This window comes from Rhagoletis pomonella, unplaced genomic scaffold, assembly GCF_013731165.1.
Source record: "Rhagoletis pomonella isolate Grant_MI unplaced genomic scaffold, Rhpom_1.0 Rhpom_scaffold_00014, whole genome shotgun sequence".
Lineage (NCBI taxonomy): Eukaryota > Metazoa > Arthropoda > Insecta > Diptera > Tephritidae > Rhagoletis > Rhagoletis pomonella.
In genome coordinates, this window is record NW_023458568.1 from 12,442,452 (window position 1) to 12,466,939 (window position 24,488).

At 43.9% G+C, this 24,488-nt stretch overlaps 2 protein-coding genes across 4 annotated transcripts in view; both read left to right on the top strand.

Annotated features, from left to right (window-relative positions):
- The window catches only part of LOC118749238 (ras-related protein Rab-43-like), a 121,763-nt gene that overhangs the window by 12,292 nt on the left and 84,983 nt on the right, over positions 1–24,488 (top strand). The window lies entirely within an intron of this gene.
- On the top strand, positions 21,607–23,475 carry LOC118749237 (zinc finger protein GIS2-like). Of its 2 annotated transcripts, none has more exons than XM_036484035.1 (2): positions 21,607–23,322; positions 23,400–23,475. In XM_036484035.1, the coding sequence occupies exons 1-2, from the start codon at positions 23,050–23,052 to the stop codon at positions 23,415–23,417; spliced, it is 291 nt and encodes a 96-aa protein (XP_036339928.1). In that variant the 5' UTR covers positions 21,607–23,049; the 3' UTR covers positions 23,418–23,475. Both variants share the same exon structure in this region; 1 of them encodes a protein (XP_036339928.1).

The following is a 24,488-nucleotide window of genomic DNA, read 5'->3' on the forward strand; positions in this document are numbered from 1 at the left end:
TCAGCTGCTGCTATTGAAAACATGTTGGAATGTGTATATGCATGTAAGTATGTATGTATGTTATTTGCAAGGACTTTTTGCGGAATGCCTTTGCAAATATAGTGAGTTGAATAAGACTCAAAGAGCAACCTAAAATAAGAGTCCGAATGTAGCAATTTATGAGGCCGATAAGGGTCTCAAAAAGAGTCATATATGAGGCCAAAACTTGTTTTAAAAGAGTCCAAAATGAGCCGCATATGAGGCCAATAAGAGTCCAATATGACTCATATTGAGGCTCATTTGATGTATGAATTTAAGCTCATATAGGTCGACCTACGCAGGAAGGGAAACACCCTCATTTCGGACTCTTAAATGAGCTCATTATGAGCACAAAGGCTCCGAAATGGGACTCCTTAAAGACTCATTTATGACTCCAAATGTTTGCTGGGTGAATGGGCAAAAGCATGTATTGATTGTCAAAAGTCGAAAGTTCTTAGACATGTTAAGTCTCCAGTTTCAAAAATAGAAATTCCTAAGGGCAGATTTGAACATATACATACAGATATTGTAGGTCCGTTACCAATGTCAAATGGATTTAGATATATCTTAACAATCATTGATAGAAATACGCGTTGGCCTGAAGCTTATCCTTTAAGAGAAGCTACAGCAAAATCTATTGTTCAAAAATTTATTCAGCAATATATTCCACGTTTTGGGGTACCGACTCATATAACAAGTGACCAAGGTGTTCAGTTTACCTCAAACATCTTCCGTGAACTGGCGAAGTATATTGGAAGTGAGCTAATTGCAACTTCCGCATATCATCCTCAGGCAAATGGAATGATAGAACGATTCCATCGGCAATTGAAAGCTTCCATTGTTGCTCGTGGTACATCAAACAATTGGTCAGAAGAACTACCGATAATTTTATTAGGTTTGCGTTCTTGTTTTAAAATTTACGATTACCAGGTGAACTTGTTACTGATACTCAGAAGGATTTCAATAACACAGACTTCTTAACTAAATTAAAGTTATTTTAAAAACTCTGGTTCAAATTTATCACATCATGTTACTTCGGAAAAATGTTTTATGCCAAGCAGTTTAAGGACATGTAAACAGGTTTTTGTTAAAATTATGAATAAAAAACCTGGTTTAAGCTGCCCTTATGAGGGACCTTTTGAAGTTATTGAGAAAAATCTGAAGTTTTTTAAAATACTTATAAATGGAGACACATACACGGAACACAAAGCAAATATTAATATACATAGTACACCAAAGAAACGACTCACATTTTCTTTACTTTAAAAATACAATCTTTGAAATTAGCAACATTTATACAATACAACTTTCTGCTTGATTTGGAGGGGGAGTATTTGTAGTGTCATAAGTTGATACAAATATATATGTACACACACTTTAATTCTTTGATACTTGTTAAGAAATAGTTTTTTTTTTTTTTTTGACTCCAAATTGCTTTTACGAGACTCTCGTGGCGTTGCTTATATACATTGTTGATTGATGAAAAGCATCTTAGCGCTTCTTATTCCTATTGATTAATGAAAATCGCCATAAAAAATTATATGCACATATGGCAGGATCGCCAAATTATAGTGCAATTAAAAAATTCTCTTTTTCAACTAGTATTATAACTTATTTAAATAAATAAATAGGTTTTACAAATTTGAACGTTGAATCAATAATAATTTTCAGCAATGAAATTTCTCTGAATGTAAAATCGTCAACAGAAACAAAAACTATTTCTTAACAAGTATCAAAGAATTATATTTGTATCAACTTATGACACTACACTCGACCACCTCTGTGCGCGACCTCTCAGGATTTGGCTGAAAGTTGAAGAGATTGAAGGTCTTGGTGACATGAATATAAGTGCAGCATATTTTGCCGATATGACGTAGGGTTGCCTATTTAATCGGAACTTAAATTTTAAGAAAACGTCATACATACCTTTCTTTAAAGTGCTGTAGCTTGGAAACCTTTTAACGAAACTTTATTCTTTATTTAAATTTAACGAAACTTAATGAAAAAAAAATGTATTCCTTCCATCTTATGGGCTTTAATTGTACATTATTACATTAATGTGCAACGTATAAAAAACAAAAAAAAATATGTAAACATATTTCTTTTTAATTTTTTTTTGATTATAGCATTTTTAAAAATTTTTATTTTTACATAAAAACATTGTCTATAACGTCAACTTTAAGTACCCAAATGGGCGTACTTATGCGTATGGACTCTAGATCGTCTAACGCTCGAGCAATATGATAAATAGGCATTGAAGTTTTATGAAATTGTATAGAGGAAAGGTGTGCAAAAACCAAAATCAATATGAATAAATGATATTAACTTTACTAAAGGTCTGAAATCATGAAAATCCATTCAAGGATATGGCAGAATTAAACTATGTTGCAAGTTCACATGGGAAATCTGCTTACGACATGATTGGAGGAAATTTTAAGAGGCTAGCAGCTAGAGCAAGTCTTCAACTCCTGATGTTACAACAAATTCGTACACCCGAAGCTCTCTACCAATGGGGTGCTGTATGTTTCCAATGAGATGCCTCTAAAAAATAACTGCAACTAACTTTTGAGTGGAATTTATTTCGATCATGACTACGTGCCAATTACTTTAATCCTAGTTTAAAAGGTTAAATAACATCAAGTTAGGGAACTTCATATCCTTATTTAACGAATCTTCAAATCAATAAATATTTTTTTTCTTTTTAGTTCTTATTATAATAAAAGCGTGTTTTTGTTTTTTTTTTATTTAAACTATAATCTGCTCAGGTATGAGTCTAATCTGCTTCAGTAGCCAGAGCGAAGTTTGGCTATTGTGATTCTAGTCTCCCCAGGCTTATGAAGCTCCGTCTCGTCAATGTCCGCTGGTTGTGCGCCTAGAACGGCATTTACAGGTCTGGAGTCTACGTAACTCGAGACTGACTCCCTGTGAATGCCGTTCAGGGCTTGTTGATAAGCTGACGGGTCCAGAGGTTCATTAAGAAACCTCTGGACTTCGTCCGTCAGTTCGTTGAGATGCCTTCTGACGTGCTTGGGCGAGGGCTCTTCTTTAAGAAGTTGCCTATTTGGGTGACCACGGCTATGGCACCCAACAAGAAACTGCTTGCAGAGCATTTTGTTGTGCTCCTTAATTGGGAGCAATTTCGCCTCGTCGTGCAGGTGGTGTTCTGGCGACATCAGAAGGCATCCAGTCGCTGTGCGTAGTGCGGTGTTTTGTGTCGTCTGCAGCTTCATCCACTGCGTCCTACTAGTCCCCGGCGACCACACCGGTGCTGCGTAATTTAAAACCGGCCGGCCTATTGCCTTGTATGTTGCCAGCAACGTTTCTTTGACTTGAGGACCTTGTTGCGGCTCTGTACTTTGTTGACAAAAGCGGTTGCGCGCGCAGAGAAGGAGAACAGACTGTCGATGGTTACTCCGAGTATTTTGGGATTATTCACCGAGGGAATTGGTGTATCATCGACGTGAATTCCCAGCGGTAGTCTGACCTTGTTGTTGTAGCTGCTACAATAACCCCGCCCAGATCGGTTAATATCTCAGTCGTTGTCGTCAAATTCCACTAACGGCAGCCCTAAGCAGCGTGCAGCCACCATAGGGTCGGTTCACAGGGACATAGCCGTTAGGGCTGTCGGGTTTTCCGGGCATGGGAAGAGATGTTTCGAGTCGTGAGGGGTCTCCGCATGCCTGACACTCATTTGGCACATCCGCGTTTAGTCTGCTCGGGTATGAGTTTAACCTGCTGCAGTAGCCAGAGCGAAGTTGGGCTATTGTGGCTCTTGTCTCCCGAGACAGATGAAGCTCCGTCTCGTCAATGTCCGGTGGTTGTGTGCCTAGAACGGCATTCACAGGTCTGGAGTCTACATAACTCGAGACTGACTCCCTGTGAATGCCGTTCAGGGCCTGTCGGTATGCTGACGGGTCCAGATGTTGCTTAATGAACCTCTGGACTTCGTCCGTCAGTTCGTAGAGATGCCTCCTGACGTGTCCAGGCGAGGGCTCCTCTGCAAGCACCTGTCTGTTTAAGTGGCCACATCTGTGGCTCCCAACCAGAAACTGCTTGGAGGGCATTATGTTATGCTCCTTGACTGGGAGCATTTTCGCCTCGACATACAGGTGGTGTTCTGGCGACATCAGAAGGAATCCTGTCGCTGTCCTAAGTGCGGTGTTTTTAGTCGTCTGTAGCTTCATCCACTGCGTCCTACTAGTCCCCGGCGACCACACTGGTGCTGCGTAATTTAAAACCGGCCGGCCTATTGCCTTGTATGTTGCCAGCACCGTTTCTTTGTCTTTGCCCCAAGTACTGCCGGCTAGCGACTTGAGGACCTGTTGCGGCTCTGTACTTTATGGACAATAGCGGTTGCGTGCGCAGAGAAGGAGAGCAGACTGTCGAATGTTACTCCGAGTATTTTGGGGTTACTCACCGTCGGAATTGATGTATCATCGACGTGAATTCCCAGCGGTAGCGTGACCTCCTTCGTCCAAGTGGTGAACAAGGTCGCAGAGGATTTCGTAGGGGAGAGGGCTAGGCACTTTGCAGTGAAGAAGCGAGAAAGCTCGGAGAGATACCCGTTTACTTTCGAACACAAGTCATCAATTCAATTCCCAGTCGCCATGATCGAGCAATCATCGGCGTAAGAGACAATCTAGTCTCTGGTGGTTGAGGGAGCTTTGAAATATAAAAGTTAAACTGTAGCGGGGAAAGGACACCACCCTGTGCAACCCCCTGTTTTATTTTTCTGAGTTTGCTCGATTTGTCTCTAAACATTACCGACGAGTGTCAACCACTCAGATAATTTGCCGACCACCGTTTGAGCCTCCGCGGGAGAGAGGAAGCCTCTATATCTTCTAGTAGCGTGGAATGGCTGACAGTGTCAAACGCCTTTGACAAGTCCAACGCTACTAGAATCGTTCTCTCACAGGAACGGTTACGGTTAAGGCCACGAGTTATCTGAGTGTTTATGGCGTTAAGTGCTGTTGTTGTACTGTGCACTTTACGGAAACCATGCTGATGCTTCGCTGGGGTCACGTGGTTCGTGAAATACGGGAGCAGCAAGGCCTCAAGTGTTTTCGCTACTGGGGAAATGAGTGTTATCGGTCTATACGAATCTCCTTTGTTGGCTGGTTTCCCCGGTTTGATCAGTGGGACCACTCTCCCCACCTTCCAGAAGTCTGGGATGATGAGAGTGGCCATTGACAAATTGAGGACCTCCGTTAGGTACGCTACTGCCGCAGGACTCAAATTTTTCAGCATCAGCATGCATATTCCGTCGGGACCCATAGCTTTGGAGGCTTTCGCCTTCCCGATGGCCACCTGAACTTCACCGCAGGTGAAAGCAAGGGGGGCACAAGTTGATGGCAGTTTGTGCACCCTTCTGGTCACTCGACGCTTGGCTTTGTCCACCGGAGGATGCAGTATGAACTGCCGGCTAAAATAGCTCGCGCATCTCTCCGGGTCCGACGAAGCATGGTCGCCGAAAGAAATTTCGACCCTGTCGTCATGCTTCGTCCGATTGGACAGTGACCTCACAGTTGACCAAAGCTTACTCACACCAGATGTCAAGTTACAGGTCTTCAGATGCTCTTCCCACTTCTCCCGCTTATGTACGTTCACTAGTTGCCGAATCTCCGCGTTGAGATCCCTGATACGGGGATCTCCGGGCTCGGCCTAACGAAGGCTGTCACGCTCATCGGCTAGAACAGCCGCTTCAGCAGGGAAATTTGGACGTGGGTCCGTTATGCATCCTGCCGGTACGGTGTTTTTTTTTTAACGGACGTTGGGATAGGGAAACTATCCATCAAGTGCCCGTGCGAAACTCTCCAAAAGCCGGCTCCCCGGAACCACTCGCGTATTACATCGGGGTGAGACCGTGGCATAAACATGCCCACGTCATACCGCCCTTTCCATAATCCCGCATCCACTAATATGATTATGGGTTCAGGAGCGTTTTGGTGTTCACAAGGTTTACCTGCAAAGAAAAGGAAAAAATAAGATAAAAGAAGAAATTTTGTACACAAGCAACTTCAACTATTTCCTCTTTCTAAGCGGCGGCGTTGCTCTCTGATCCTTTGCTTTGTCATTATTTCTCTGCTTATATTCTTTAATGTACCCCATACTTTTTTATCATTCAACCTATGTTCAATGATATTGTCCGTACTCAGGCCCTCTTGAGTCAATGTATTTAATCTCTCTCTTTCTAATAAAAACGATGGGAAATCGAAAAGTACGTGTTCCGCGGTTTCCGGGACATTTTCACATGTATTACATGCCGTCGAGTCATCGTGAACATAATAGTGCAGGTACTGTCGAAAGCAGCCGTGGCCACTAAGTAATTGAGTCATATAAAAATCAACTTCACCATGCGATCTGTATAGGCAAGCTTCGATGCTCGGAATGATTCGGAAAGTCCAACGTCCAGAGGAAGACGAGGCCCAGCGTTGCTGCCATAGTGAGAGGCTTATTTGGCGTTCGGCCGCGATCTCGGGTTTTGAGAGGGCTCTACCTTTTGTTCGGGCCGTCATATAGGTACGCTGGATTTCGTTGGCCAACAAATCGGCAGGCATAATATCAGATATGACGCAGGCTGCATCATGGGAAACAGTCCTGAAAGCGCTGCAAACGCGAAGGGCACCAAGACGGAAAACCGAGCTTACGAGCCTTGCATAGGACTTTTGCTGCGTACATTATAACTGACTCAGTAACTTTCGTTAGCAGTTTTCTGCGATTTGGACTTGGACCGCCTACATTTGCCATCAATATAGCTAACGCGCTTTGAACTTTTGCCGGTTTTGTACTTACCATTTCAATGTGAGCTTTGTAAGATAACCTTGCATCAATCATTACACCTAGATACCTCACTGCTGGTAATGTATCAAAGACATACCCGTTTATATTCAAGGTTGCGGTCTCTTTTTTCTTCCTGCTTGTTATGAGTACACCTTCTGTTTTCTCGATTGCTAAGTTCAGCTCCCTCGATTTAAGCCAGTCGATGACTATTTTGGAAGCATTTGTTGTGGCCATTTGCACCCTATTTATGTCTTTAGCCACAACAACCAAAGCGATGTCATCGGCATAGCCAATTATTTTAACTCCTTTTGGAATGGGTAAACGCAATACGCCATCGTAGGCTATGATCCACAAAAGTGGGCCAAGGACGGAACCTTGGGGAAATCCTCTGGAGACTCTATAGCTTACTTTGCCTCTTTCCGTGTTGCAGGACAAAACTATTAGATAGATAACTGTTAATTATATTAATTAAATACTGTGGTGTACGAATAATTTTCAACGCATTTATAATATGCGACCAGCTCAAAGAGTTAAAAGCATTTTTTACATCTAGGGTGACTACAGCACAGTATTCCTTGGACCCATTTTTCCAACGCTTACCCTTAATAGCTTGTTGTTGTTGTAGCGGTTACTAAGCCCCGCTCGGGTCGGTTCATCCGTCAACGTTGTCGTCCGTTTCAGCTAAGGGGAGGCCCAGGAAGTGTGCGACTTCCACAGGGTCTGTCCATAAGGACAGGGGCGTCAGCTGGGTGGGATTCTCAGGGCATGTGAAGAGGTGCCGAGAGTCATGTGGCGACTCTCCACATGCCGGGCATTGGTTGGGCACATCTTCATTAATTCTGCTCAGGTATGAGTTAAGCCCGCTGCAAAAGTCAGAGCGAAGTTGGGCTATTGTGGTGCGGGTCTCCCGAGGCAGACAAAGTTCTGTCCCGTCCACGTCCGGTGGTTGTATGCCCAGAACGCCATTCACAGGGCGGGAGTCTACATAGCTCTAGACTGACTCCCTGTGAATGCCGCTCAGGGCCTGTCGATAGGCTGACGGGTCCAGAGGTTGTTTAATGAACCTCTGAACTTCGTCCATCAGTTCGTAGAGATGCCTCCTGACGTGCCTTGGCGAGTGCTCTTCTGCAAGCAGCTGTTTGCTGGGATGGCCACGTCTGTGGCTCGCCACAAGGAACTGCTGGCAGAGCATTCTGTTATGCTCCTTGACTGGGAGCAGCTGGGCCTCGTGTTGTAGGTGGTGTTGGGGCGTCATCAGGAGGCATCCGGTCGCTGTTCGTAGTGCCGTGTTTTGGCAGGTCTGTAGCTTCATCCTCTGCGTCCTGCTAGTCCCAGGCGACCATACGGGCGCTGCATAGTTTAGAACCGGCCGGTCAATTGCCTTGTATGTTGCCAACAACGTTTCTTTATCTTTGCCCCAAGTGCTGCCGGCCAGCGACTTGAGGACATTGTTGCGGCTCTGTACTTTATTGGCAATAGCGGTTGTATGCACCGAGAAGGAGAGCAGACTGTCGAATGTAACTCCGAGGATTTTCGGGTTATTCACCGTCGGTATTGTTACGCCATCAACGTGAGTACCCAGTTGCAGTCTGACCTCCTTCGTCCAGGTGGTGAATAGGGTTGCCTAGGATTTCGCAGGGGATAGGACAAGGCTCCTTGCAGTGAAGAACCGAGAAAGTTCGGGAGATAACCGTTTACTTTCGAGCACAAGTCATCAATTCCATTCCCAGACGCCATGATCGAACAATCGTCAGCATAAGAGACAATATTGACACCCTCTGGTGGATGAGGAAGCTTAGAGATGTAATAATTAAACAGTCGTGGTTACAAGACACCACCCTGTGGTACCCCCTGTTTAATTTTACGTGGCTTGTTGGTTTTGTCTCTGAAAATTACTGACGAATGTCGACCACTCAGGTAATTCGCCGACCACCGTGTGAGTCCCTGTGGGGGAGAGGAGGCCTCTATGTCTTCTAGCAGCGTTTTATGACTGACAGTGTCGAACACCTTGGACAGGTCCAACGCTACTATAATAGTTCTCTCACAGGGGCGGTTTCGGATAAGGCCACGAGTTATCTGAGTGTTTATGGCGTTAAGTGCTGTTGTTGTGCTATGCACTTTAGGGAACCCATGCTGATGCTTCGCTGGGGTCAGGTGGTTCGTGAAATACGGGAGTAGCAAGGCCTCTAGTGTCTTCGCTACCGGGGAAAGGAGGGTTATCGGGCTATAAGACTCTCCTTTGTTGGCTGGTTTCCCCGGTTTGAGCAGCGGGACCACTCTCCCCATCTTCCATATGTCTGGAACGACGAGAGTGGCTATAGACAAGTTGAGGACCTCCGTTAGGTACGCTGCTCCCGCAGGACCCAAATTGTTCAGCATCAACATGCATATTCCGTCAGGTCCAATGGCTTAGGAGGCTTTCGCCTTCCCGATGGCTACCCTTACGTCATCGCTGGTGAAAACAAGAGGCGCACTGGGTTTTGGCATTTTGTGCAGCCTTCTGGTCACTCGACGTTTGGCTTTATCCACCGGAGGATGCAGAATAAACTGCCGGCAAAAATAGCTCGCGCATCGCTCCGGGTCCGACGAAGCGTGGTCACCAAAGTCTATTTCGACTCTGTCGTCACGCTTCGTCGGGTTGGACAACGACCTCGCGGTTGACCAAAGCTTACTCACATCAGAGGCGAATTTGCAGGTCTTCAAATGCTCTTCCCATTTCTTCCGCTTATGTACGTTCACAAGTTGCCGAATCTCCGAATTGAGATCCCTGATACGAGGATTTCCGGGATCGGCCTGATGAATGTTGTCGCGCTCATCGGCTAGAACAACCGCTTCAGCAGGAAAGTTTGGACGTGGATCCTTAATACATCCTGCTGGGATTAAGCGAGCTGCAGCAGCAGTGACAACCCTGCGGAATTTACGTTCCCTATGTGGACGTCGGTTGGTATGGGTAGTGCAGTGAAGGCGCTTTCAGTAACATCCGCGAAGCCTTTCCAGTCAGCTTTGGAAAAGTTGACATAGGTCCGGTGAGCCGCGGAAGCAAAGTCGGCAGGTTTATCAATCGAGTTGACCATGATAAAAACATAGCAAGGTATAACCGTTCTCTCAATTTGTCGGCCATGATTTTTTTTTGAAGTTTGCCAACATTTTAAAATCATATAAAAGTGAAAATAAAAAATTGAAATTGTACGAAATTGTTGTTGCTTGAGATTGAAAATGAAAATGTGTGTGTGAGTTCGTGAGTAAATTTAAAAATTAAATTGTTTGGAAACGTCAAGAATTTTAAAAGTGACTCTCAGCGGTTCTACCTTACTATATTTTTATCATGGAGTTGACTATGGGTAGATGGTCTGATGCTAGGGTCAGCATAGGTCGCCATGATACGTGGTTTATCAGACCAGTGCTGACAATTGTTAGATCTGGCGAGCTGCAGCAGCTGCACATAATCCTGGTGAGTGCGTCGTCGTTCATTGTGCAGAATGTCGAATCGTCTATCTGCTCAGCCAGATGTACTTCCCTACGATCATTTGACAGGCTTGAGGGCCAAAGATCGTAGTGCGCGTTAAAGTCGCCAACTACCATACGGTTTTCACCTATTTTGAGCTCAATATCGCCTGACCGGATAGCAATACCCTGACATTCTCGGATGGTATCCCTGCGGTCGATGTCTGCTTCAATAAGATGATACTGCACGGTGTGGTGCGGGATGAACGCTAAACCTCCACCATTGTCTCGCTCGCGATCTCGGCGGTGCACGTTGTATTCGGCGCAATTCAACAAGGTTGAATGGCCGTGCAACTTCGTCTCTTGGACCGCAGCTATTAATATTCCATGCCTTCCCGTAAAGACAGTTATCTCCTCGATCTTGCTCTGGAGTCCGTTACAGTTAAATTGTAGCACCTTTGTGTGCCTTGCGAGACCGATTGTTATGTGTGGTGTTAAGGAGTTGTGTTGCCTGACGGCTCCCTGCTGTACGTGCTGCAAAGGGGGTGCTGCCTTGTGGCGGTGGTTGGCGGCGTCGCGGGGGAGGTATGCGACTGGGCAGCACAGCAGGGGCCCACAGAGTCACTCGTCCAATCACGCGTGTTGCGAAGTCCTGAGCATGCCCTAAAGTGGCACCAGCCAAGGCAGGAGTTGCACTTGACTGATGTTACGTTACGGTATATTCTTGACTGACAAACCGACCAGATTGTTGGAGGGACTAGGAGTTGCCGGTGGCGGTGTGTGGGTGCTGTTGTGGTTGTGTGTGTGTATCTATTGTTGCGTTGTGTTGGGGTGTGGGTGTGTTGGTTGTGTGCTGCACGGGCTGGTGGTGGTTTGCCGTGGAGGCGGTCCGGTTCGCACAGCATGGGGCCACGAACGACGTGGTCCATTGCCGGTGCGTACGTAGGCCCGAGCAGTTGCGGAGGTGACTCCACCCGTCACAGGCATTTCACCTGACCGAGGTGGAGTTTGTATGCAGTCGTCTCTGGCATACGCAGCAGGTGTAAGTTTCTGGCCCTGGGTTGGACTCAATGCCAGCCCTAAGCAGAAGGGTACGGAGCAGATGTAGCCCTAGAATAGAGCTACGTTTGACGGATTTCGCCGACATAAACGGGGTTAGATCGCCGAAACAACAGCCCTGTCGGGTAAAACCCGAGTCGTGGGAATGTTAATAGTTTCTTCAGCGATGTCGGTAACGCTGCGTATAGCATCGACTGTTGACCTACCTTTTCGAAACCAGAATTGATTGTCTGACAGACATTCTTTTTTATCGATATACTGCCACAAGCGATTGCAAACGATGCGTTCGAGTAACTTACCTAAGGAATCAATCATACATAGGGGTCTATAAGAGCTAGGTTCACCTTGTGGTTTATTGGGCTTTGGAAGTAAGACTAATATTTGCCTTTTCCATTTATTCGGGAATACTATAGTTTCCGCTTTCGGGAACATCGTTTCTACTATTTTTTTAAGTAGTATCGGGCAAGTAGCTGTCTGCATTTGGCTACTGTTGAATTTTTTCATAACGACTTTGTAAGCACCGCCCACGGGTATTCATCAATTTCGTTACACAAGTCTTTAAAACACGCTTTCTTGCTATTTTTAACTGCAATCCTTAACCGTTTCCGTAAAGATGTAAAATGGTCTCTTTGGGCGTCCGTCCTTAATCGCTGCCATTTTCTTCTGGCTTTATTGCATTCAGCTCGAAGATCAGCTATTTCCGGTGTCCACCAGTAAACCCGCTTTCTTGGCCCTTTCTGCTCATTGACGCATCGCATGCCCTGATAACAGCTTTTGAGAGCTCTTTTGAAAGAGTTTCCGCGTTATCTGGTGTTTCACTAACGTTTCTGATACCATCCAGTTTTGGTTTAAACATATTTGTGTCGAACTATTCTTTGTACCATCCTTTACCATACTTTTTGGAACATCTGTTAGAAGGGTTTTTTACATCACAGATTTCAATTAAAATCGCTAAATGATCACTCTGAGTATAAATGTTACCAATCTTCCAAGTGGTTTTTGGTGCCAGTGATTGGGCGCAAAATGCAGTGTCAACGACTGAGCCCCTGCCATTTTTCTCAAAAGTGTTTTTGTTACCTGTATTCAGTAAGAACAAGTCGAGTGGTGCAAATGCCTTTAATAGGGCGTGACTTCGTCGATTTGTTCTAACGCTTCCCCATTCAACGGCCCATGCATTAAAGTCACCCGCTATAAGCTTTGGAGAATATAACGTGGCGTCTTGAACTAGTCTATCTAGAAAAGATTCAAATTCTTGATAACTCAGGCTCGGTGGTGCATAACAGTTGTAGATATATATCCCCCCGATCTTACCTCTGACAAAATACTCCTGACTATAAGGTTTCTCAGCAAGACACTGCTCTCCATTGACCCATATAGCAGTTGTTTCTTTTTTACCTGATATCCATGTACCCTGGCTTGCTTTCTTATATGGCTCGCTTAAATTGACGATGTCAATGTCTTCCTCTATAACGGTTTGACAGAGTAACTCCTGAGCAGCTGAACAGTGGTTAAGATTTAATTGTAGAAGCTTCATACTTTAGCTTTTAATGCACGCTGATAGAATGGGCACTGCTTACCACCTGCAATATGAGCCTCATTGGTTTGACCACTAGACTTGTAGAGCACGCAAGCGGCTTCCTTGCTACACTGTTTAACATTGTGTAAATTTGCATATGTAAAGAGAGGGTTATTTCTCTTAATATGCGTAAATTTAAGGCCCCAGACATTGTTTGCCTTGCCCCGTCCAACGCATTTCTTGGATGGCGGTGATGTCAGCTTTTGTCCTTACGAGGACATCAACCAGCCGGGCAGAGGCACCTTCCCCATTAAGGGTCCGGACATTCCAGGTGCATGCCCTCAAATCGTAGTCCTTTAAACGTTTGCCGTGGTCGTCATCATAAGGGGGGGTCTCATCCAAAGCTTTTTGCCCAGAGTGCGCGAAAGAGGGCGCAAGAGTCGGGATTGAGTATAGCCATGCAACTGTAACTGCATACCCAGCGCAACGACTGTACCCCATTGCTGCCATGTAAAGGAGCGCAAATTCGGAGTTGGATTTGTGGTGGGGGAGAGACTCCGTCGCCGAGTACTGTCGTTCACCCCGGTGGACGAGCGTGCAGCCACAATCCGCATCAAAGCGAGATTCTTCAACATCTCGCTCATCTGCGCCCATGCCCCGAGGGAAGAGAAGGATGAGGCATCCAAGGATCTCTTCTATGAGCGCTTGGAGCGCACGTACGAGCGCTGCCCCCGTCATGATATCAAAATCGTGCTTGGCGACTTCAATGCCAGGGTGGGCAAGGAAGTGATCTTTGGAACCACCGTCGGAAAATTCAGCCTCCACGACGAAACGTCCGACAACGGATTGAGGCTGATCGACTTCGCCGGGGCCCAAAACATGGTAGTATGCAGTACTAGGTTCAAGCATAAAAAGATCCATCAAGTTACGTGGCTGTCTCCGGATCGAAAAACGAGAAACCAAATCGATCATGTTGTGATAGACGGAAGGCACGCTTCCAGTGTTTTAGACGTACACACACTCCGAGGCCCAAACATCGACTCGGACCACTATCTTGTTGCAGCCAAGATACGCACCCGCCGCTGTGCAGCAAAAAATGTGCGCCCAAATATAAAAGGAAAGCTTAACGTCGAAAAGCTGCAATCACAACAGACAGCCAGCGCTTTCGCTACTCGACTCTCACACCTGCTCTCAGAGAGCACTCTTCAACAAACCGACATATGCGAGCAGTCGAACCACATTTCCCGCTCATTAAGTACCGCCGCCGAAGAAGTAGTCCGATTTCAGCGAGCCCGAAAGAACAACTGGTACGATGAGGAGTGTCAGGAAGCTGCAGAGAAAAAAGATGCCGCCTACAGAGCCACGCTGCGATCGGGCGCAACGCGCGCTATGTGGGACCGCTATAGGGATCTGAAAAGGGAAGCGAGACGTATTTGCCGCAACAAGAAGAGAGAGGACGAAATACGTGAGTGCGAAGAGCTTGAAATGCTGGCCGACAGGAGGAATGCCCGAAAATTTTACCAGAGAGTTAGGCGACTTACGGAAGGTTTAAAGACCGGGGCGGACTCCTGTAAGAACAGTAATGGCGACCTAGTAACTGATGGCCAGAGCGTACTTAAATTATGGAGGTAACACTTTTCCGCCCTATTAAATGGTAGCAGCACGGAAAGTTGTGGAGAAGAAGAACCCGAGCCCGCAGTCGATGATGACGGGAGTCGACGTTCCACCGCCTGACTATGACGAGGTACGTATAGCAATAACGCGGCTGAAAAACAACAAAGCCGCTGGAGCTGACAGCCTGCCAGCTGAGCTATTCAAGTACGGCGGCGAGGAGTTGATAAGGTGCATGCATCAACTCTTGTGCAGAATATGGTCAGATGAACGCATGCCCGACGACTGGAATTTAAGTGTGCTCTGCCCAATCCATAAGAAAGTTGACCCCGCCATTCGCGCCAACTACCGCGGGATCAGCCTTCTAAGCATAGGTTACAAGGTCTTATCGAGCGTATTGTGTGAAAGACTGAAGCCCACCGTCAATGAACTGATTGGGCCTTATCAGTGAGACTTTAGACCTGGCAAATCCACCATAGACCAGGTATTCACACGCCAAATCTTGGAAAAGACCCGCGAGAAAAGGATCGACACTCACCACCTATTTGTCGACTTTAAAACCGCTTTTGACAGCACTAAAAGGAGTTGCCTATACGCCGCTATGTCTGAATTTGGCATCCCCTCAAAACTCATATGGCTTTGTAAAATGACGTTGAGCAATACCACCAGCTCCGTCAGAATTGGAAAAGACCTCTCCGAGCCGTTCGCCACAAAACGGGGTTTCAGACAGGGCGACTCCCTTTCATGTGACTTCTTTAATCTGATGTTGGAGAAGATAATAAGAGCTGCAGAACTGAACCGCTCAGGAACAATTTACTACAAGAGCGTGCAATTGCTGGCTTTTGCCGATGTCACCGACAAAAACCGCGAAGTCTGTTCTGCCTTTTCCAAGTTAGATAGGGAAGCAAAGCGAATGGGTCTGGTGGTAAACGAGGACAAGACGAAGTATCTCCTGTCATCAAACAAACAGTCAGCACATTCGCGCCTTGGCACCCACGTCACTGTTGACAGTTACAATTTCGAGAAAGTAGACAATTTCGTTTACTTGGGAACCAGTATTAACACCGATAATAATGTCAGCATTGAAATTCAACGTAGAATCACTCTTGCCAACAAGTGCTACTTTGGACTGAGTAGGCAATTCAGGAGTAAAGTCCTCTCTCGACGTACGAAAACCACGCTCTATAAGTCACTCAACATGCCCGTGCTGGTATATGGCGCAGAAGCATGGACAAAGACAACATCCGATGAGGCGGCTCTTGGAATGTTTGAGAGAAAGATTTTGCGGAAGATTTACGCGTTGGCGACGGCGAGTACCCCTGACGATGGAACGATGAGCTGTATGAGCTTTACAACGTTCGAATGGACACCGACGCTCCAGCTCTGAAAGTATTCAACTCGGAACCCGCTGGTGGTAGCAGAGTAAGACGGATGCCCCCACTGCGATGGAAAGATCAGGTGGAGAAGGACTTGGCTTCACTTGGCGTTTCCAATTGGCGTCAGTTGGCACAGAGGAGAAACGACTGGCGTGCTTTGCTGAACTCGGCCAAAATCGTTAAGGCGGTTACAGCGCCAAAAAAGAAGAAAAAAGAATTTAAACAAAAATTTTTAGAGTGTACATAATTCATCATATCATAAAACGGACCAAAATTCGCTTCATCGGACCAATGGACCAAAGTAAATAAATCGGACTAATTTTGGTCCGAAAAGGCCAAAAGTGGCAACGCTGATCGACATGACTATGGGCACATGGTCTGATACCAAGGTCAGCATAGGTCGCCATGATATGCTGTTTATCACGATCATTTAACAGGCTTGCATGCCAAAGATCGTGGTGCGCATTAAAGTCGCCAACTGCCATACGGTTTTCATCTCTGAGGAGCGCACCTATTTCAGGGGGATATCCTTCCGGGCAGCTGGCGACAAGGATACCCCCTTTAACGTTAAATATTTCGAGCTCGACATCGCCTGACCGGATACCAATGCCTTGCCATTCTAGGATGGTATATCTGTGGTCGATGTCTGCTTCAATGAGACGATACTGGACGGTATGGGGCCTGAACGCTAGGCCACCATCATTATCTCGCTAGCGATCTTGACGGTGCACATTGTATCCGCTTTCGTCGGTTGCCGCCTGTACTTGATGTTGCTCACGACCACCATTTTGTATACCCGCAGCGTCACTGTTCTTTTCAGAAATCGCGACGTTTGTTACCTGAGAATAGTTGGTCGCGCGTGCCTCTTCATCCACGCTGGTGTTTTCCCCTGGATTTTGAGCTACCGGTGCAGTACCAACTACACCTTCCAATGACGAACGTAGCTGCGAAATTGTAGCTGTCTCAGGGATTCAACCCCGATGCCTCTCAGAGCTGTTATTACGTCCTCTTTCGACGCCATCTTTCACTAGTCACTTCTGCAGATCGGCTTCGGTCCTCTTAAGTTGCCTTTTCCTTAGCTTCTGCCCACTTAAGTTGCTTTATTTCACTTAAGTTCTCAAGTTTTTACAAATTCACTCCGGATACGATGTGTTTGAGGTATCTTTAAATTATTAAATTAATACTGTTCGGCCCACACCTTTTATTTCAATGCCCTCAGACCAGTGTTACCGTCTGGCCCCTATATTGATAGTCTACAGGGTTGCATTAGTATTAATCTAGTAGGTTGCCACAAATTTAACTCGAATTTAAATTTTATTTTAAGTTATCAGGCAAACGAATAAAAGTATAAACATTTATTCAGTAGTCCCAACGCATACGTTTAACAGAAAATATTAGAAGCAGTATAATTTGCTCCCATGTTGTATGTGAAGTTAATTGAATGTTGGCAAAGGGGGACTAACTGAAAATAAGGCAGCCAATAAGTAAAAATTTACAGTAATGTGGTCTACTGACACTACTACTGAAACTACCTTTTTTTATGCCATGTACAATACTACAAACACTAGCAACAGACAGTCCACTCAACTGTAGTAAATAATTTTTTATTGCAACAAAATAAAAATCAAATAACACTAGTCATTTTTATCGTCCTCAAAACAAAAATCAGGTTGTTTTAAGCTAAACGAGAATAATCTACATACATACATATGTACTATGGCTACTGCTGCATTGAAACGCCGCTATCTCGAAACAAGAAGCAGCTAGAATTTGAAATTTTACGGATTTTTAATTGTGAAATAAAACAGAATCATTCCTATCAGTCCGATTTTGGATCCATTTTTGTCGAACTTTTGCTCGGTTCGGGCGCAGCGTGGACAATGTCAGGGTGGGGTTCCTTAAACAAATAAGCTACCAAACAATAAAAATAAGATGTGTTTTATGACAAGGATATACTTTCTAACTTAAAAATCAAACTTATTAGACCAATATCTCGGAAAAATTACGTGATAGAACAAAACTGAAAGCTCAACCAGCCACCGACGTAAAACCGTAGTCCGTGCCAGCCTACCTATCTTCTGGGATTCTCGTGTAAACGAAACCTCACCACCGCATGAAGGTGGCGTTGTCGTTGCTTCTCTCTCTTTCTATCAACAGCAATTTCATATGTTGATACGGACGGCAGGTACGGAAGGGCGCTCTGTCGCACAGTGCCACAGTGCCGCCTAAGTGGGCAAAAATCCAAAAATTCATTGTCTGCAATGTGAACGTGTTTGGTATTTTTGTAAAGGTAATTTATCCACTAAAAACAATTGAACAGCAATTTCCCTATACAATTAATTATATGGTGGAGTTTGTTGAGCTCCTCGGAAAGAGAACTCTCTCCCCTCAACTCTGGAATCTAACAGTGAACACCATACTTTTAAGCCTAAAGAGCGCCGGTTGTCAAGTCATAGCATACGCTGATGACATAGCAATCGTTGCAACGGGCAAACATCTTCAGGTCCTGAGTGAACGCACTCGGTCTGGTAAACATCTGGTCCAAGGAATATGGACTTAGTGTCAATTCTGCCAATACAGAAATGGTATTTTTCACAAGGAAGTATAAAACTCCCTTATTTAAACCTCCCGCTCTATACGCGGTGGCACTTACTCTCTCAACCGAGGTCAAATACCTTGGAGTTATTCTGGACAAGAAACTCGACTGGAAGCGAAACATTGAAGACCGCTCCAGGAAGGCCAATACTGCTCTGTATGCCTGCAAAACAGCTATAGGCAAAAAATGGGGAATAAAACCACACATAGTACACTGGATGTACACAACTGTGATAAGACCCATCCTTTTCTACAGGATCACCGTATGGTGGCCTGCGCTAAACAACACCTTATCCAGAGCCAAAGTGGAACGTGTGCAGAAGACGGCGGCCATGCTCGTCACGGGAGCTCTACCCACTACACCCACCAAATCTCTGGAAATAATCTTAAATCTTCCACCTGTGGATCTCCACGGCAAATTTCGGGCCGGCTGTAGTGCGGCCAGGTTAAATACAATCCAGCCGTGGAGAGACCTCAGATTCGGACGCGCAAAAGTACTTGAAACTACCGGATAATCTACGACAGATTCTGTGGTGATACCAAATTCTCCACAAGAATCCCAGAGGAACGAGTGGGAAAGGGCCATGGTCTACGGCCATATATACAGATGGTTCCAAGCTTAACAAAAGAGTGGGTAGCGGGATCTACTCTGACGAACAACTCGCGCTAAATCTCAGTTTTCGCTTACCGGACCATTGTAGCGTTTTTCAAGCGGAATTAAACGCCATAATGGAGGCGGCTCGGTGGCTTATAACCTCCGCCCCTCCAGGACGGCCTATTTCTATCTATTCTGACAGCCAGGCTGCTATGAGATCTCTCAATTCTAACGAAGCAACGTCCAAAGTAGCCATCGAATGCAGGAAGACACTCAACCTGCTGGCATCAAAATGCTCCTTGACTGTTGTATGGTTCCCTGGACATAGGGACATCCCTAGCAACTGCCTAGCCGACGAGCTGGCAAGGAGGGGGACGGAAATATCTGTAGTCAATTCTGCTCGGAATGCAGGCATACCCCTAACCTCCTGCAAACATAGACTAAAGGCGAAACTCGTTGAGGAGGTAAATATAAGGTGGGCTGTGGAAACCACCTGCCATACTACCAGGCAAATTTGGCCAAAGATTGATGTAAAGCGATCCATAGCTCTCGCCCAGCTGGACCGCTCCACTCTCAGATTAGTAGTCGGGGTAATCACCGGACACTGCCTGATTGGCACACACAGAAAAAGGTTAGGATGCCCCACCAACGATTTCTGTCACAGTTGCAGAGACGAGGAGGAGGTGGAGACCATCGAACACTATCTCTGCCATTGTCCTGCCCTGGCCAACATGCGCAACCAATTCTTCAACAAGTACTTTCTAGATTGTTTAGCCGATTTGAACTCGGCGAACGTTCTCGGCTTTTTGTATTATATAAAACGCACTCGGTGGTTCAATTACTAAGGGAGGGAAAGAAACAAATGGCCTCGGCCAGTGGTATCACAACGGGCTTTTCCAGCCCACGCAGAGGGCGGAGCAGCCACTCTAACCTAACCTAATTATATGTCGCCAGGAAACCACCAAAGTCGACAAATTTTATACTAAGAATAATAAGAGCATAGCCATGCATAAGCTCTTCACGGGAACAAATGTCAAAAATATATTCTTTGAAATAAAATGTTGGTTTGACATTTTTTATTTCCATATAGATAATAGAGAAGTGCAGGAATAAAATTTTTGGAATAAAATTAAACACAGGGTGTCCCTGCTGTATTCCAGAAAAACGTTTTTTTTAGTCAAGATTTCAAAAAATGGTAAATTTTAATGGAATGAATAAAAATATATGTTAAAATATGTTATTTATTATTATTTTATGAAATAATACAGATTTTTAGCTTTCGAAAGAAGAAATAAAGACCTGCTCATTTTTTACACTTTTTGAAGTAATGCGTTGTTTGCTAATGCGTAACATCTTTTTTTCAGTACCATCAGATCTGCACGATTCGTTCTATTTTCAAAAATGAAGTGCCAGTTTAAAAAGCTTGACCTGTAGACAATAGAGGTTTAGTTTTGTTAACGAGTTACCAAATGGTAAAAGTTAAATTAAAATTTTTTATAAGTTAAATGAATTATTAACAGACGGGTATCTATTTGAATGTGTATGAAAAGGGTTTATTTCTTAACTACAAGTAGAAGGTTGCCACCTGTTTAGAAAATCAAATTCCATTTGAATTTAAGGGATTCGGTAATTGAAATAGATAGGTATCACCATATGGGAGTCAGACGAAAGAGATTTAAAAAGGTTTTAGCTTGCAAATATTACGAAGAGGGTTGCCACCTGTTTGTAAAGTCAAATTTAGTTAAACTAATATAATAATTGTGCCAAACCAAAGGTATTTATTATTTTATTACAAACACATACATTGTCAATCAATGATTTGTTCTGATTACGTTCCTTTTAAATTACTGGACTCTTAAATTAACTCAAGAATGTCCAATTTATTCTTTTGTCTGATACCCATATTGATATACATATTTCAGTTACCTTATTCCCTTAATCAAAGTGAATTTGATTTCTAAACATGTGGCAACCCTTCTACGTGTTGTTTAGAAGTAAAGCATTTCCAAAACCAATTCAATTGATATTGTAATATCTAATTCAATTAAGTTTTTAAATACTTATATTCAACAATTTTTATTGAGCTTGATTGAGGCCGTTTTTAATAAAAACGTATGGCGAAAAAGCAACAATAATTTGAAAAAATGGTAGAAGTGATAGCTATTTCGGAAATCACTACATTTCCTCATCAGACTTCTTTCGGTAGGATTCGAACCGACGATCCCACTGACTCAGCCAGTTGCCTACGCACTGTGCTAAGTTCGCCTTTTAAATTCTTGTTGCTTTTTCCACTATTTCATTTGTTAAGCCAACTACAATCAAGCGCAGCTATTCCGCTGCAATTCACACTTGATCATGTGGTTGTTGGTTTGGTTGCTTTTTGTTAATATTTCTGTTATTAGAATGTTTAACTTTTAGGTGTCCTCGTCCTTAAGTTATTTGTGTTTGTTATTTTATGGCCTTATAACAATTATATTCAACAATTTTTATTGAGCTTGAGGCGTTTTTAATGAAAAACTTATTGTGGAAAAGCAACAATAATTTGAAAAAAACGGTAGAAGTGATAGCTATTTCGGAAATCACCTTATTTCCTCATCAGACTTCTTTCACTAGGATTCGAACCGACGATCCCACTGACTCAGCCAGTTGCCTACGCACTGTGCTGAGTTCGCCTTTGTAAAAGCAATTAATACCTTTGAAATATTTTATGTATGAATACAACCCTGTGTAAGTTGGACATGACGAAGAAGGGAAAAAACCGCAGCTAACTTTAAGGAGAATCCTGTTTAAAAGAGAAAAGAAAGGAATAAAGTTGGTTTTTGGTAATCAAAAATTTAGAGCGTAATTTATTTGAGCCATCCTATTGTTTTCAACCGCAGAAGTGGGATTGTAAACCCGAATAAACATTAAGTTGATGAATTTTTAAACTATATAGTCCAGTTGAAATACTATGGCCGAAAATCTTGGTAATAAAGAGGACCTCGTGGAAACGTTGACTAAAGCGGGAGTGAAATTCCCCGAATCGACAACTATTTCCCAACTACGTGCACTTTGCGCTCGAGTGGTCGGCGCCCAGAATGATCCTGGGTTGGTTTCTTGTGGAAAAAACACTGATGCAAATTTTTCTACTGCTGATGCAAACTTTTCGACTACATGCGCTTTTGTTCCTACGATGACTTCTGCAAAGGATGTAACTTCGGTCACTTATGTTGAAGAATCTTCTGTTCCATCAATAATTTCCGTAATCAATCAAACTTCCGATGATAATTATGAAGAAACTGCTGTTCCAATGAGGGATGAAACTCCTTCGGTAATTTGTGCTTCGGTGGGAAACTCTCCGATAGTCCCAAGCACGGGAATCAATACAACTGCTGTTACGTTTGCGTCATCTATTGCTCCAATTTCTTATGTATCGGAAAACAAGGCCAGTAGTGTTGCAGGAAATACGTCGAATATGGTTCCCTTGGATGCTAAGATTGTTCGCTTAAGAAAACAACGTGAAATTTTGCTTTTGAAGCAAGAGATTCAGCAATTGCAGGGAAGCGCTCAACAAAATACGCCATTGGATGTCGTATCAATTGATGCTATGGCAACGAAGTGGACGGGTGACGATGCACATGATATTAAAAAATGGTTTACCGATCTGGAAGAGATTTTCGAAATGTTGCAGATAAATAAACGTTATAAGTTTTTATGTGTTCGCCGCCTTTTGGATGGATCAGCTAAACTGTTTGCTAGAACGGTATCCGCTGCTGATTATGACGGTCTCAAGGAAGCCCTAATATAGCAATTCGGGCATTCGAATTCCTTGTGGGAAGTATATGAGGAGTTAAAAAATCGTAAACCGAAAAGCAATGAAAGCATTTAAAGGTACTTGTTGGAAATGCAACTGATTTGGTGGATGCAGTTTTTGTTAACATTGGCGATAGATCTGGTTTGGCTACCGTGTTATACCAGGCAAAGACGGTTCGTGAATTGAAGCTTCAGTTGGAGAGGTATGAGAAGTTGCGTCCGATACTGAGACAGTTAAGCCAAACAAATCGCGCGTTGGTTTAATGACTACTACGGATGGAGCTACGGCAGCTCCAGTTAATGATACAATTCGCTGCTACAACTGTTCGCAATTTGGACACTATCAGACACAGTGCCCGAAACCAAAACGTCCTGTGGGTTCCTGTTTTAAGTGTGGAACGATGGGCCACTTGCATCAAGCTTGTCCAAAACGAGGATTGGTTGCTGCCGTTGAAGATCCCCCGAAGGGGTCGGTCCGAATGATGTACATAGGAGATGAGGAGGGTATGGTCGAAGCAATTCATGAGCTGCAAATGGTAAGTGTCGCCTTTAAGGACAAACAGGGCAAATGCACTAAGAAAAATAATTGTTCTGCTCTTTTTGATTCCGGCAGTCCGAGGAGTTTCATTAAGAAGTCATGTGTTCCATATTTGATGAGTGGACGTTTGAAATTATCAAACTATGTTGGGGTGGGTAATGTGAATTTACATGTGTATGATAATGTTTCATGTGTTGTAGTGTTTGACAATCAGAAAGTTTTACATGAATTGTCTGTGCTTCCAGATTCTGACCTATCTATGCCGCTACTTGTGGGACGTGACCTTTTAAGAAAATTTAATATATTCTATGTAAATTCAAACACAGAAAAGTTTATCCAAAAAATTAATTGTTGCTTATTAAAAATAAGAATGAATTTGGACACCCTAAGTTTTTAAATAATGGTGCATTTGACTTGTTTGGCTTAAGGAAATCTGATGACTATTGTGAACAGTGTCTGAAATCAGGTGTAAAGAAAAATATTAAGGAGTTACATTCGGAAGGTAGTAATACAAGTTTTAAAATTTTGACCTCGGAACCTTCGGTGCATTGTGGGAACGAATTTGAGATAAAGTTGTGTGGTGTGGTAAGGGTCGTTCAAGCTTCCGATATTGCTTCAGACTTATGTATTGAGCAAAGTAGTGATGATCACAATTTATCGTATACAGAAATAAACATTAATCCTGATTTACATGGAAAACAGTTTGGAGTACTTCAGGAGCTAATCATTAAAAATTATTGTAGTCCTATAGCTGATGACGAAAAGAAACTTTACGATTTGAAAATGAAATTAAATTTAACTGATGACACGCCGTTCCACTGTACTCCTCGGAGATTATCTTATTTAGAAAAATCGGAGGTGCAGTCAATAATTGATGAACTGCTTAAGAAGGGTTATATTCGGTACAGTAACTCTCCGTATGCGTCGGCTACAGTCCTTGTTAGAAAAAAAAGTGGTGAGGGCAGGTTATGTATATATATTCCGTTAGTTGAAGACTGTATAGAATATCTCGAGGTAAAGAAGTACTTTACTGCATTAGATTTAAAAAATGGATTCCATCAGGTACGTATGCATGAAGAATCGATTAAGTACACATCATTTGTAACTGCTAGTGGCCAATATGAGTACACTCGAATGCCTTTTGGACTGAAAAACGCACCAGCA

Coding starts and splice junctions, on each gene's coding strand:
- LOC118749237 (XM_036484035.1), top strand. CDS start 23,050: ATGACTACTACGGATGGAGCTACGGCAGCTCCAGTTAATGATACAATT.